General features: G+C 35.8%; 3 protein-coding genes across 3 annotated transcripts; all 3 read right to left on the bottom strand.

The window, feature by feature from the left end:
* Positions 1-1,719: 1,719 nt before the first annotated feature.
* LOC120006926 (ACT domain-containing protein ACR4-like) lies at positions 1,720-4,555 on the bottom strand. Its single transcript, XM_038857051.1, has 7 exons — positions 4,271-4,555; positions 4,073-4,118; positions 3,855-3,969; positions 3,696-3,763; positions 2,581-3,180; positions 2,336-2,440; positions 1,720-2,243 (listed from the first exon to the last, which is right to left on the bottom strand). The coding sequence occupies exons 1-7, from the start codon at positions 4,342-4,344 to the stop codon at positions 1,899-1,901; spliced, it is 1,353 nt and encodes a 450-aa protein (XP_038712979.1). The 5' UTR covers positions 4,345-4,555; the 3' UTR covers positions 1,720-1,898.
* Positions 4,556-5,029: 474 nt separating this feature from the next.
* Positions 5,030-6,731, bottom strand: LOC120006927 (probable serine/threonine-protein kinase PBL8). Its single transcript, XM_038857052.1, has 2 exons — positions 6,622-6,731; positions 5,030-6,503 (listed from the first exon to the last, which is right to left on the bottom strand). The coding sequence occupies exons 1-2, from the start codon at positions 6,671-6,673 to the stop codon at positions 6,262-6,264; spliced, it is 294 nt and encodes a 97-aa protein (XP_038712980.1). The 5' UTR covers positions 6,674-6,731; the 3' UTR covers positions 5,030-6,261.
* A 1,469-nt stretch (positions 6,732-8,200) lies between these two features.
* LOC120008003 (transcription factor TCP20-like) lies at positions 8,201-14,313 on the bottom strand. Its single transcript, XM_038858505.1, has 6 exons — positions 13,893-14,313; positions 10,017-10,081; positions 9,844-9,920; positions 9,567-9,664; positions 9,444-9,469; positions 8,201-9,323 (listed from the first exon to the last, which is right to left on the bottom strand). The coding sequence occupies exons 1-6, from the start codon at positions 14,311-14,313 to the stop codon at positions 8,430-8,432; spliced, it is 1,581 nt and encodes a 526-aa protein (XP_038714433.1). The 3' UTR covers positions 8,201-8,429.
* Between the last annotated feature and the right edge of the window lie 921 nt (positions 14,314-15,234).

Below are 15,234 nucleotides of genomic sequence, written 5' to 3'. Positions count from 1 at the left end.
TCAGTCACTAGAATCCCATTTACTGGATCTTATAACTTCTGTTTTTTTCATAGATAATGCTCGAGATCCCCCCAAAAAGCTATCCTCAAAGACTCTCAACTAATGTGGTCACGTGTGTTTTCAATGAATGTTACTTTAATGACACATAGATTTATCATCTTTTTTTTTTTATGTCTCAAGAGGATGTTGCATTTTATTTTTTATCTTCAATTACTGACATATCATTTTCTCATTATTATGTATTTTTCTCTCAACCCTTTATTTTTTTTGAAATACTTTTTGCAAATGGACAAAGTTTGGCTGCCAATTTTTTGACAAAAATATTATTTAATCAACCATGTGTATATCTCTCATACCAATAATATCCTAGTCAGCACATCATCACCATATCATCATCATCATCATCATCTCACATTTGGATGAGAATGATGAACCAACCACTGTCCAACTCATTATATGATAATATATATATATATATATATATATATATATATATATGTCCTTTCTTGGCAAAATGAATACACAAAGTCCAATGCATCAAGTAGTAGTATGCAAAAGGTATTTCCATATGTAGTTGGCATTTCTATATTGTCATAATGATGCTGTTAGAAATTTTTAATTTATGTGCCATAAAGGAAAACCAAATTTAGTGAACATAGAACATAGACTCCCTCTTCATCTTTTGTTTGGTCTTATTATTAGATAATAGAAAGCAACATGTGCCCATCAATTGAAAAATCAAATATTAATAACTCATAACATCAGTTTGTTTTTCATCTCCGAATGAAATCAATACTCGCGCCCACATAAATTTCTCACTTAACATGATGGTAAGCTTGATCAAAGCTTAACGAGTGATCATTAGGGTATTGTTTCCATTGGGTATTCAACTCAAGACCTCCCGAATAACCGAGTCGTTTATGATTTGACCCCATAAAAATTCATGAACTCAACTATCACCCAAATGATTTCATTCACAATGTTATGATCATGTTACAGAAGCTAATTTTGATGATGTCAGTACATGAAATGATCGTATAATAGAATACATGGAAAAGGTACCAGATTCAATAATATGCATTGAATGTGGAAGTGGGGGGAGCTTTTGGAGAATAGGTTCCCATTCCCACCCACACCTACTTGGAGAAGATGGAGCATATTAGGGTTACTGTTTTTTCTGGTAACCTTACCAACCGCACCCCCCCCCCCCCCCCCCACCCCAAACAACCAAATAATTGGTCATCTTCATCAATCATCATCACCACTTGGCCCCTCTTTATATATATATCTATACGTTTTGGAAAAACAAAATTCAGTCTTGGCGGCTACTTGTTCTGTCTAGATAGGGTTCAGACCAGACCAGACTTTTTTTTTTATTTGTACAGTTAATGTATGATGTCTGATCAAAATGTCAAATTTGTTTACCTAGGAAGACATAAGTGGATTATGTTACTGTTAGGGAGAATCTTCACACCAATATCTAAACAAAGATTCAAGTAAATAATTAAACAAGGTCAGTCAGTCCATAACTTGACTTCATTGAAGTCTATAAGGTCAGAGAAGCTTGACAATGTACTCAAGCAACTATAGCCTCAGATTCCTAAGAAAATCAATCTAGAAAACAAACACATTCCTGAACCCTGAATCCATTTCTTTTTCTAAATTAAATCTGCGATTCAGAATCCGCAACATAAGGGAAAAAGAATGAGATTCTGCACGGAGAGAACAGCCGTGTATGCATGTATGCACAAAAAAGCATTAAGAGAATCCAAGGATGAGCAGCTAAGCAAAGCATATTTACAAGAAGCTTTACAGTAGAAATCTGAATGGGAAGTTTCTCTTGAGGAGCTATCAGCATTTACAGAAAACCAAAAGCACCTAATTTAACTGACAACTGCTTAGGAAAATGATTTTATCAAGCCTAAGTTGTAAAGGAACTTCTCTGATCTAGATCGAAAGATATTACCGAAAGAGAATCTCCCGCTCTCCTGGGTCGGAGATTTTGAATAGTCATCTTCCTTCACGTGAAGGATAGTCGAGCCAATCTCCTTTCGAACTGCTTCAATTGTTTCCGTCTTCACAGGATATCCTGATGCATCAGTGACATAGAAAACATTCACAGCTTGGGTTCCCCTGGTCGTAACCTCTGCTCGGGTGACTGAAAGGCCATTTTCTCTGAATATTCGAGTCACGTCAGACAAAAGGCCAACCCTGTCGTCACTACAAAGTTCAAGTCTTATACCCTGTAACATCAGAGTCCAATAACATCAAATGTGAATCAGATTTTGGCATGAATAGAAACTGCACCAAATTTTAATTTCAGATGGTTTAGTACCTCGGAAATTCTCCTCTCAATAGCAGCTTCCAAGCAATGAATGACCCTTTCCCTCTCTGCTTCGGAACTAATTGGGCAACCATCCACATGCCTGATGTAATATTCCTGTCAAACATGAAGAAAAATTAAGTTGTCATAATGAACACAGAAAGATTCAAAAAGCATCCCCATTATCAATGCAATGAACAATAAATAAAATAAAATAAAAAAGTGAAAAATGCATCAAGAGATGGAATATAAAAAACCTGATAAGCCTCTGCTCCTTCAGATATGATAGTTCCATGGTATACCACATATTGCATATCTGTTAGCGTGCAAACTGTGTCAAAGAGTAGCTTAGGACGGTCTGGGCACCTCAGATTAACAACAGTGTACCCCTTATCCGCACAATTTTCTACGGTTACTTGGGGCTTGCTCCTGTCACTAGCTGATCCACATTGCGAATCATTTACGTCATAATCACGATCAGCATACATCATCTGATGCAGCCTCCTTTCCTTATGAGTTGAACCCACAGAAACAGCAGTATTAGCACTTCGCTTATCTCGGTCACCTTTCAGAACATATAGAAGAAGCTGTTTGATATTGGCAAGCCTATCAGGATCATCAATCGCCAAACCAGTAGCCTCATCAGTAATGTAAGCAACTGAGGCCATTCTTGAATTGTGGGTCCAGACTTCAGCAGCAACCACATTGCATTTAAGGTCAGTAAGAACAGCAAAGATCTCTGAAAGCAATCCTGGTCGGTCCCTTCCTGTCAATTCAATGTTTGTGTGCTCCGCAGCAGCTTGGACACCAACAGACCGTCTCAGGGAGCGAAAGCTACGTGCCCTTGGTCCAAGTGACTGTGACAAGTAAATTTTACTCATCAACATGACTTGGAAAGTCACATGAATTCAATACATAAACAAAATAGCTACACTTTCGTAGTACAGGCGAAAGAGGAATCAATGAGATCAGTTATTAAACTAGAAGGCCTCGGTGCAGTAGGACCATTGGACGAATTCAGCAATGAAAGATAAAGTCTCCAATCAGTACACCAGACAATGTGAACAGTACTCCTCTGCACTTCAATTTTAACTTATTCTAGAAAATTGCTGGTCTCTACCATGGTTACAAGTAATGATGATTGAATCTAATTCTGCAACTTTATCCTTAAGCAAGCAGGAATAGAAAGCTAAAGCCATTGAGTCATGAGCAAAACAATGGATGCTATAACCAGAAAAAAGGACTTAATTTCATAAATCCAAGCCTTCTCTTCAGTTCCAATCAGAAACAAATCAATCCCAAATTCAAGTCCCAAATCAAAACCCTGTATCCGACCATTGTTCAAGAAATTCTTAAGGTTTATCAGATATACCTGTTGAATTCTTTCAGCCACATCATCCTCGAAAAGTTTATTCCCTTGGTGATCTGTAACATGAAATACTGCAGGAAACCATGGAAGGGAAAAAATGAATCAGAAACCATTGAAGTATGGCATCGCGGGTTATGTAAAATGAAGAATCGAAGAGCTAACCATCCATGAACCATTCCCCATCTGAAGAAATGTACGCTCGTCTAATTATAAGATCCAAATCAGTCAAAGCTTGAACAACCTCCAATAAACTCCCTCGCTTATTTGCACTATCAACCTGCAAATTATTGTTTCCAATCTTTACATACGAATCTTCAAGAGTTACGAAGGACATTAACCACAACAAATATATACAAATCATAAACCACTCGATCAAATACCTTAATCAAAGTAGCTTTCCTGCTTGAGGCATTATCCACTGTAACCCTGCAAACCCACATCAAGAAGATTTCACCGTCAGATACCCATGTGAGTAAACCTTCAAAATCCGCTGAGATAATGAAAATTCAGAGAAAAAACACAACGAATTCGTTTCAATTCAGAAAATTCCAAGACCAATTCACCACACGAAATTATACCTTGGAGGGTTCATCCGAATTACGAGCTTCTCAAACTCATCATCCATGGCGACAGAAGTATTCCAGAAATCCATTTCAAAACAAAGACCAGACTTTTATCTCTTTCGCGTATCAAGGACAGGAGAAACGAAAAGGGTCTGCCCTATTTTTTTTTCCTTCAATTAAAGCAGAAGAGGAAAAACGTCTAGGTTTCTCGCACTTTCCTGGATTCTGAGCTCCGTTGTGGTACGTATGTATTATGCATTTGCTGGCTCTTGAGTTGGACGAAGAGTTTTGGAGGGACAGAAATATACCAATAACAGAACAAATGACACCAATACTAAATCAAATATATAATACTATGATAATGACAAACGAAAACTAAAAATCAAATCGAAACCACAATTAATTTTGCACAATTGAGAGAAGCGCATGTGGCTCCTCTATTGTCCCTGTCTGGGGCTGTCCTTCCTGACATGGGTCCCACTCACCTTCCCCTCCTACCATTTGGTCTCTCCACTCATTAGGGTTTTTGTGTATTTTTGACATGGCGGCTCGTTCGGTTGTTTTCTTGCTGGCTTTTACTTTCACTATGTTTCGTTTGGAACATTTAACAAACACTTTGTGGGGGTCTTTCTTACTTAACCACCCAGACCCTTCACTTGAAGGAAATCTAGCAAGATTTGTTGGGGATTTAAGAGATACCTAACCCCCCTAAACCTGACTAACCTTATCAATTTGAAATATAGTGTATATATTTTTACTGAGATTCGGAGTCTTCCCTTTCACCTCTCTCCCTATTCCCCTTATCACCTTTCCATATCTAGCAGGATTCTCTGCTATGCTGGGATGGATTCTCTTGTCTCTCCAATTCAACTCTTTAAAAAAAAGGAAATCTGTCATACCCAGATTTGAATTGTTAGGCCACTTGCAGAAAAAAAAATTCACCCACATTAACATTCATTGTTTCTTCCCAAAACAAACAAGAATCATTATCATATAATATGAGAAGAAAATCTGCCTGGTTATGGACATCCTTCTCATCCCCACTCGTTGGAGTTCAATATATTATATGTTTTTGTTGGGGTAGGGTAGGCCGGTAGGGGAGGAATCCATTGTATTTATGATATAAATAATGTCAATTTGCACTTGAAGTCAGAACTCTTGCAGTGCTTCCAATAAATAAGATTTGGATCTAGATTCTATCCCAAACTCAAAAATTCTTTTCTTTTTAATTCATACTTTCTGGGTTTTCTAAGAATGGAATTATCCAAATATAATCAATGGAAACACAATTATTTATACAGATCATATTACACTGTCCAGCAGGCAAAAGTGCAAATGTTTTTGTTGGTCACACAATATAGAAATGACCCAATAAATGATCTGAGGGAGCAGAGCCAGAGACCAGACCGATGAGTACAATGAATGCCACATAATTGCTTGTTCCAGCACATGGAGAGAGCAGAGAGGGGGGAGACGAGAGACTGAGAGGGTACTTGGTTTGATTGTCTGGGCATATTCGGAGAGTGTCACATGCTAGTAGTATAAAATGAAACTAGGGTTTTGGGCCTCCATGGTCAAGCCCTTCAGACAGCGTTTATGGTACAGACACAGACAGTCATATCATAGTGCTGTAATTTCAGTTTGTGTCTTTTAGTTTTTGTTAAATTAGAATCACAGGCTGTAACTGTTTCTTGTCTAGCAGAGCCATCAGTGAGTCAATCTTGCATTTTTTGGGGGGGAAAAGTACGGATAGACCACTCAAAGATAGGGTCGTTTACAATTGGGTCACTGAAGAAAAATTTTTTCCAATTAGGTCACCCAATGTTTTTAATTTTTCCAATTACGTCACTTCGGTCAATTTCCGATCAATTTCAACCGGAAATTGCTGACATGGCCAATCGCACCTATAGATCAGCGTTCTTGCTGACCTGGATTTTACATGTCATTGTGACATGTAATATCTCAATAATTAGAAAAAAACTCAAAAAGAAAAAAAAAAAAACCCCTCACATTCTCGTCCATGTATCCTTTGTAAGCAGTTCCAAATCCACCTTGGCCGAGAATGTGGTCTCCAGCTCGCACAAAGTAAAGGCAATAACATGAGTATAAAGTACCGCATTCTTACTGGCGTCCTCTAATTTACGAGGCGTAGGATCGCTCAGATCTGAGACGGAACGACTGTGCTTCTTCTCCGACGATGGATTTCCAGCTTTACCAGACACTGATGATAGCGTATTCAATTGTTGAACTGCCAACAGATGCATTTTTCAAATCATCACTACTCTACTCCATAATTGAATATACCGAACCAAAAGAAAGTCAAACTGCAAAAGAAAAAGTAAAGTAGAAGTTAGATCTATGAAAACCTTGAGCATTGGAGACAACGACAAATTTCTCTCTAGGACCACAGCTTCCCATCTCGGCCAATTTCCTGTGTTGCTTTATCGCAGATGAGTTCCTAAATCTTGATTTATCTTTCAACGGTTTCATTGGTCGATTGTCGGATTCTCAACCAAAAACCTTTACCCTATGACTTTTAGGGTTTTTTTTTTTTTCTTTTTGAGTTTTTTTTTTCTAATTATTAAGATATTACATATCACAATGACATGTAAAATCCACATCAGCAAAAAATGTTTATCTGTGGCCACGGTTAGCCATGTCAGCAATTTTCGGTTGAAATTGATCGGAAATTGACTGGAGTAACCTAATTGGAAAAATTAAAAACATTGGGTGACCTAATTGGAAAAAAAATTTCTACAGTGACCCAATTGCAAACGACCCTATCTTTGAGTGGTTTATCTGCACTTTTCCCTTTTTTGGGGTCAAAAGTTCATCTTGACTTCAATGCTCAGTGTATTAACGTTCAACCTGTCACCTCAACAGATTAATCGACCAAAATGACCCAATTCTATCCCGGTGGTTTAGTTGGTACAAATTGAATTTCCGATGACTATTTGGAACAATTGAACATTCAGTGGTCAAATTAGAACACTAACCATCTTTCGGTGGCCAATAGTTATATTAACCCTCTAAATTTCCAATCATGCTGAAATTAGTGCTTGAAGTTGTGAACCTAAAAAAGCATAATCAAAGTAAGCTTAGCTTGCTAAGCCAATAGGCCTGGTTAGTAGATCAAACATGGAATCTCACTAAAATGGCACCAATAGAGGTATACAGCACCAAGCATGTGCTTGGTCTTCTTCTATTACCCGGGCAGGGCAAATTTTTATAGGGGAGGGGATTGGGTGTAAAAGTTGTCCCGATATGTGAATTCACGACATACAATTTGAGGTGTGGGGAGGTCGTGATTCGCCCCCGATCCGTCCTATTGTCATCCCTAATTCTTTCTTTCAAAAGTAATGTTTTAGTCATGTATATTTTAGCAATCACAATAGTAAATTGTTGGAACAGTGGGGCTAAGGAACAGTAAAAGTCATGTTTATTTATCACTTCATTTCTTCAGTTTTTCTCCTGCTTATTTAATCATTTACAGGACAAAACAAGGCAAAATGGACTGGATCCAACTTCCTCTAGGTGGTCCAAATTGGAAGACCCACTGAGACTGGACCACTGAGCCCTTTCATTTCACTCATGAAGAATCCATGCCAGCCTAGTCTCTCCCAATTCCAGACTTGCATTGGCCCCAAAAGGAAAATTTGCAAAATTAAAATTGGGATCCATTTTGGAAATTGAGATTAAGGAGATTTTCACTATGATATTTTACTTTACCTACTAACATTAGTAAAATATCATTGACAATAAGTCATTGGGCTTCGGCCCAAGAATTAACTAGCCTATGTGATTTACGGGTATTATATGTGGCCCATAAATTTACCATTGGGTGAAACCCGATGGACAGTACTATGGGTGGATTCCCTTGTCACAAAAATTGACAAGAAGTCTCACCGGTAAGAACACGCCTCAAGACTTTATAAGAAGAAAACAGAAACCAAACCCAATCTTAAAAACATTGCTTTCTATATTATACAAACTTGCAAATACACAAACAATAAAGAGTGGTATTTGTAACAAAAGTTGCAAAATATCTGAGACACTTCAAGAAAAAGATAGATCAACCATTCAATACTCAGATGTCACTGAAGACTCAAAATTACTTGTCTAACAATGACAGATTATGGCATATCACTTGTTTCTGGGTCTACGATAAGTTGATCTACTGTCTTGATCCTTGTGAATCATCTTTATCAGGAGGAGATTGCTGCTCATGATCTGCAGAGCCAGATCCACCTCTGCTCTGCACCATCTGCTGATAGAAGTGTCCAAAAGCAGGAGAATTGAGTCCCCCAGCTTGACCATCCTGTGAAAGCCCTAGCTCCAAGCCTGGAACTTGACCATTAAACATTGAATAAAAACCCATCAAACCCATATTCATATTTGGGATTTCAACACTTTGCAACCCTAATTTTGACATTATATTCGAGTTTTCGTTCCCGAAATTCGTCGTCTGTGAACCTGATCCAAACCCAGTTCCCAGATGGTATCTACCCAAATTACCCGCCATCATTGACCAATTAGACCTATCTCTGGCTGGTACAATCCCTTCCATCTTTGAATGCAAACCTATAGAAACAGAGGAAACAGAGTTCCCCTGTTCAGAAACAGAGGACCCTGAAATTGCCATTGCTGAAGCAGGAATTGTTCCTGTACCAGTTACAGCAATGATTGAAGGCTCTGCTTGCTGTAAAAGCCATTGAATTGTTTCTCCATCAGACTTGTGACCCAATTCCCTTGTCAATTGAAAAATCTTGGCTGCACATAGTGCTGGCATCCTGATTCTTCTTCCTCTACCATCCACTTTCTTGTGCCTGTCCTTGTTTGAACTTCTCTTTGGTGGTAACTGCTTCTTTTCAGTGTTGTTTGCAATCAGAGCTTTGAACTCTCTGATCCCTGAATCCTTATTCTTGTTGTTGTTCTCTGCCATGTTAGCTTTTGGAGATTTCAAGAAGGTGGGCACCTCTTGAAGTTGGTGATTTTTAGGGGGCCTTGGATCCCCATGTGAACTGGAGAAAAATGGGTCCTGCCAGCTTCCTTGATTGAATAAGATGACCTAGAAAAAGGTCTATGCTTTTTGTATCCTTTGCAATGTAGTTTTGTCAATGTTTCTGGTTTCATGTTCAAACACTTGAACCACTCAAGTTTTCAGTTAAAGTTACTACTCAATAATTACACACTTCCCCTTCTCTTTCTCCCTACCTAAGTAGACTTAACACTTTTTTTAATAATCGAGAATTTTCTATCCCAACATGCCTATATCAGATAAATGGATCAGTTCTAAACTCAATTCGTCAACCCAGTTCGTTCCACATTGACGACATGTAAGACCTGGTCGAAATCAATGCGAGATGAACGAGGTCGAAGTCCACAAGAGGAGAATTAACTCCACAAAACCTTTGGGTCATATAAGGAAATAACATAAATATTATTGAGAGTATGAGTCAAATTTGCGACCTCCCATATTTATAAAGATTTACCACAACCAACTTTACCATTTTAAAAAATAACACTTCACAACAGCTTAAAATATAAATCTGTTCATTTGTTGGTGAATGTTTATCCACAACATTTACATGAAACCCATTTCTTCACCTAATTTTGCTTCATGTGCTATCAAGAATGTCTGAAGATAGCAAGTAAATTTACTATTCTGCTTCATGAAAGAAATTCAACATAATTGGACATGAAACAGTGAGTGCTCTGTTCAAGAATTTTAATCTAGAAAGATTGTGGGTCCTTTGCATACATTTCCAACTTTTATGGTTTCTATAAGAAAGGACAGTTTGCTTCTCAAGAACAGGATGTTGTCAACTGCAAAGAAAACCCGAGTGTTTTATTCTAAATAATTAGCTTAAATTGCAATGAGTTGTAGAGAAGACTTTTTGGAGGAGATCAAATTCTTTGGGTGGTGAAGTTTAATTTGGGGGTGCTTTCACAGTTTCACTTTGTGTTTGTCTATTCAATTGTGCTGGCCAGCTTGGGGACAGCAAAGTCTCCTTTACAAGTTTGTCATTTGACATGCAACCAAACATCACTTTTATTATTAAAAAAAAAATCACTTTATTTTATAGCCTTTCTACAAATGGCAAACCATTAGAATATATATAGTTTTATGGAGCTGGACAACAAATTTGTACCAGAAATGATGCTGCCAAACCCTATTTGTAGAATACTGACAATCTTCTATCCAAACAGAAACTAACGAAAAACATTGAGATTTTTTTTTAAAAAAAAAAAACCAGAAATAATTTTTGATGAGCCCACATGAGAATAAATAACAGGAATAAATTACTTATCCATGAAATTAAGAATCTTATTTATTGAGTTTCAAATCTTGAATTTTGAAAGAAAATGTATCATTGCCTACCCAAGCACATACACCCAGTTTTGTTTTTTTTTTTTATTATTAAAGCAAAAGGCTCCTTTTAACTTTTCTACTAGAAATTGCTTGCAGGCAGCAGGCCTGTGTGCATTTTGAGACTGCACATGGATTAATTGGTATACCGTATACTAAATACTAATTACAACCTCAGCTGGGCTGGGCTTGACATGAGAATCAGGCCCACATGAACAAAATACCATTGCACATGCCCTGGCTCCTCTGTTCTCCGCGTTCAACAATTGGGTCTTAGAAAAGAGTTCTAACTCATTTGGTGAAATATAACATATGAAAAATAGGCTGTGAAATAAACCCTCATATTTTTGTAGGAGCTGGTGCCTTAATTAAGGAGATTCGGATTCTCCGTACCCCAACTTGCAGGATTTGTTTTTGTTTTGATTTATTTGATTAATCCATACTCGATGTATTATTGCGAATAATAAATTATTTCTTTGCGTTATTCAATCAATCATTGTGTGTTATTTCTACGTACAACTGCTCATTACTATTTAAGACAACATAAACAAAATAAGAATAACAAAATGAAAATTTCAATAAGCAAGAGAGTCTTTTTATTGAATTAATGGATGACATGAAACTCCAACAAGTAATTAATTAGTTTCAAACCCAATAATACATATGCTTGCATCCCTAATCTCCTAGAGAGTAGCGACCAGGGGCTTTGATAGCACACAAGCAGTAAGCGTCGCCATTACAATCACACCATCCAAATTTCTCTTTGAGGTATTTATGGCAGAGTGTGTTGCACTCTGGAATTGTGCAGTGTTGCACGGGTAAAGATATTATCTGAGAAGAAGCTTGACTGAGCTCCACAACCATGAAACCCACAAGGAGAAATACCAGAACACATTGCATACTTGCTCTACTCATCTCCATTGATATCCAACAAGAGATCTAAGTCGTTGTGTTTTTCTTTTCTTTTTTCTGTTGAATAATTTGTAAGATTACAAAGGATGATCTCAATATTTATATAGAAGAATCAATATTTCTAGAAATGGTAAAAAAGTTAATTATAGATTCAATTGCAAACGATGTATCCTATAATAAATCTCTAATTTATGATATTATAATTAATTTATCACAAGATCTGTAAGTATCAATATTCCTAATTTATGATATTATATTATCAAAAAAAGAAGTTATTAGAAGATTTTGTGCCCCAAATACCTTTTAAAAAAAAACACACCCCAAATAGGCTATAACATTATTATGTAACCATGCAATTAAGGTTACAAAAAATATAATTAGATAGGAAAAAATAACTTTTTTTTTGGAGAAAAAACGTATTGACTTGAAAACACATAAGTTAGAAAAATCATTATTTCTTGTAATGGTAAAAATTGCAATTATAGTTCCATTGCAAACGACATATCCTATAATATTAAACCTCTAATTTATGATATTATAGTTACATTACAAGATTTTGTGCCATTTTAAGCACACCACAAATAGACAATAAACAAAATTTTACCCACACCAAAAACCCTTTTATACACTTTTTTAAATGTCAAAACACTAGTTTGCGTGTGTGTGTGTGTGTGTGTGCATATACACACACATTTATATATATAAACATGTTAGGTATGTTTTGGCACTTTTGGATCACAATCTACATAACTTGTTCATGGCCGTCCATTATGATCTCTTAGAAGCTAAGAAAAGCATATCGGCCATGCATGAATTGAAATGGTCAAAAAGCTCCCGAATGAATCTAGGCTATGTCCTTTACAATAATGTTCTCTCTCCCTCCTTAGGAACCTGACTTTCTCTTCAAATCAGCTTTAAAGAAAATAATAGATTAGTATATATATGCTCCTCTCTACCAGTCAAATTTTAATAGTTACATATATATATATGTATGTATGTATATGTATGTATGTATATATTGCCAAAGTCAAAGTTTTCTATGTATGGTTTTCCAAATTGATGAGACAACAATATTGCAATTAATGTTATATGGTACTATGGTGCTACTATAGGTGCAACATATAAATACTGAATTTATCCCCACTTGTTTGGTCCAGTGGTTTGAGGACTAACGGAATATTCGTCCACACCAGGTTCGAGTTGAAACATTCGCATTAATGCATCGTGAACGCTCGGACAGGTGTGGGTTAGTAGCTTGCTGGGTCTTGGGCCTCTAAGACTGGTAAGTGACATGCCTGGAGGTTCGGCGGAGGTAGCTAGACTCTCCCCTTAGGGTTTACAATATAGGGCTCGGCCCAAAGGACTGGGTCTTGTGGTGGTTCCCCAGTGGTTTAAAAAAATATAAATATTGAATTTAAATAAGGAAAAGACAAAGTCCAATGAAAAGCATCAAAATATTTTAAATGCTTATAATTTTTCTTTCTTATTAATAAAAGGAAAAAAAGAGAGAAACTAATTAAACTACATATAAAAATTAAAAAATGAGAGAAATTCATTAAACTACAAATAAATATTTTTCTACTGATCGTTTTTAAAAAATAATAAATTCAACAAATATATTATGAAATGATTTCAAGTATTATATGATAGTAATATAAGAAGAGAAAAAAACTGAAATATAAAATGTAATATTTGATTAATTTTAAATAAACTCATATAGAACATTGTTCATATTTTACTACGAGCTACAAAACAAATCTTTAAATTAATAGTTTTATATGGAAATTTTGAAAAAATTGAAATTATTCACTCATCATAATAATTATTAAGTTTTCGTTCAAATACTTTCTACACAACGTGTGTTTATCCGCTAGAGACTTTTTTATACGATTAATTGCACAAATTCAGTAAAAAAAAATCTGGTATAATAATCTCATGCATTGTACGGATACACGCCTAGTTAAAGTGGAACAAAGAAATAATCATTCAGGAAATTTAGAGAAATTTCATGAGAAAATACTTTTGATTAACATAAAGTTTACATGAATTTCATATCACAAGATGTTTAACTAAATATTTTTCTCTGTAATTACACATAAAAATTAATTAATCTTAATTAATCATTATTTCATGCCTTACAACAGACTAATGATTTGGCTTCAAGCCATCTTTGCTTATTAACTTTTGCAATAAAAGCTTCAACTCTTCTGTTGAGTTCCTCAGTAGGCATTCCATTCTGATCTTCATCATCATCTGCACTTCCTCTTCCCTTCTCTTCCTTCTCTTTATCTCTATCATCATCGACAACTTCTTCTTCCTCCTCTTCTTCTTTCACATCTTCAAATATTTCTTCACCTTCTACATCTTCAGCATTTACATTAGTATTTCTTTCTTCAACTTGTGGCTTATCAACCACAACCACACCTTTCTCTTTGATCAAATTCAATTCCATCTTCCTCTTAACATACTCCTCATAAATCCGATCACAACCAACAGAACCAGAAGAAGATGATGACGACGACGACTTTGATTCTCCAGCAATTAGCAACCCAACAATCACATTCACCACTATGAACAAGCACGTAGGGTTAACAAATGAATACCAAGAACAAGGGAGTGTGGTGAACAAAAAGTGCTTAATGAAGTCACTTTGAGATGGGAAGAAGCAAAGTAGAAAAGTACTACATGCCAATGCAATCACAGAATGAACAAGAATGTGATTGCACAGAGATTGGCTCTTCATGGGTTTAAGCTTTTGTGTCTTCATTGTATCCATTATTGTTGAAATGGGTACAAGAAGGTTAATAGTAATTAGTCTTTGTAATTGGGTTTTGTGATTGATGGAGACATAGGTGAGATTTAGATGAGTTTCATTTCATGGCATCAAAACATGGAACAAAGAAGAGAATTGTAAGGAATGTATATATAGTAAGAAAAAAGTGGGGTGTTGGGAAGATATTTTGGTGGAATTCTTGGCACCACTTTAGTTGTGTATATATATATATTTATAATTTAATGAGAGGCTTTTTTTTCTTCATAAAGTTATGGCAGGTTAATGCATGTGTTATATTTTTAAGTGCTTTTGTTTTTATAGCCTCCATTTGCTTTCCACCATCCTTGTTGATGGTTTTTGTCAATTTGTATAATGTTTAAGAATTTATTATATTAGTTGTTCTTGCTTCCTCTTTATAGTTGAAGCATTAGAAGGCACACATCTGTTGAATGGAAAAATAAAAAGGAGGTTGTGAAAGGAGATGGACATACCCTCTCAATGAGCCTTTACATTAAGGTCATTGTCAAAATAATTTTAGTTATTTTTCGGGAGCCCGCGCAATCTTTGCGAAACTGTCAATGAAATATAAATGTTAAGTTTTAACAAATACTATACAAAACATTCAACAAATATCGAATTGTGTTATAATAATATAATAATAATTATTATTAAATTAGTGTTACTATATATATGTTTATAGAATTCAAATACAATTATCATAGAAAATCACATAAATTATTTTTTTTCATGGCTCCAAACAGGTGAAGTAATCAAGTATGCTCTGGTGATACACGGATTTACTTTTGATGGGTATGATAGTGATGATGTCAAAGAGTCTTTGTATGTGACTAGTAGTTTTTTTTTAAAAAAAATAATCAATACGGTGCTTTTCCTTTTGAAAAGGTTGGTTGGTGTTTTATATTC

Source organism: Tripterygium wilfordii, chromosome 10, assembly GCF_013401445.1.
Source record: "Tripterygium wilfordii isolate XIE 37 chromosome 10, ASM1340144v1, whole genome shotgun sequence".
NCBI classification, from domain to species: Eukaryota; Viridiplantae; Streptophyta; class Magnoliopsida; order Celastrales; family Celastraceae; genus Tripterygium; species Tripterygium wilfordii.
Note: the sequence above shows the minus strand (reverse complement) of the source record. Positions and strands in the feature narration are given on the sequence as shown.

What these genes read in the sequence shown, in the direction of transcription:
- LOC120006927 (XM_038857052.1), bottom strand. Translation starts at nt 6,673, where the DNA reads ATGGGAAGCTGTGGTCCTAGAGAGAAATTTGTCGTTGTCTCCAATGCT. An exon ending in CGTTGTCTCCAATGCTCAAG is followed by an intron (nt 6,504 to 6,621) that starts GTTTTCATAGAT and finishes ATCTGTTGGCAG; the next exon opens with TTCAACAATTGAATACGCTA.
- LOC120008003 (XM_038858505.1), bottom strand. Translation starts at nt 14,313, where the DNA reads ATGGATACAATGAAGACACAAAAGCTTAAACCCATGAAGAGCCAATCT. An exon ending in GTCAATGTGGAACGAACTGG is followed by an intron (nt 9,470 to 9,566) that starts GTTGACGAATTG and finishes AAGTCTACTTAG; the next exon opens with GTAGGGAGAAAGAGAAGGGG. An exon ending in AGAAAGAGAAGGGGAAGTGT is followed by an intron (nt 9,324 to 9,443) that starts GTAATTATTGAG and finishes ACCTTTTTCTAG; the next exon opens with GTCATCTTATTCAATCAAGG.
- LOC120006926 (XM_038857051.1), bottom strand. Translation starts at nt 4,344, where the DNA reads ATGGATTTCTGGAATACTTCTGTCGCCATGGATGATGAGTTTGAGAAG. An exon ending in ATTCGGATGAACCCTCCAAG is followed by an intron (nt 4,119 to 4,270) that starts GTATAATTTCGT and finishes GTGGGTTTGCAG; the next exon opens with GGTTACAGTGGATAATGCCT. An exon ending in TGGGGAATGGTTCATGGATG is followed by an intron (nt 3,764 to 3,854) that starts GTTAGCTCTTCG and finishes GGTTTCCTGCAG; the next exon opens with TATTTCATGTTACAGATCAC.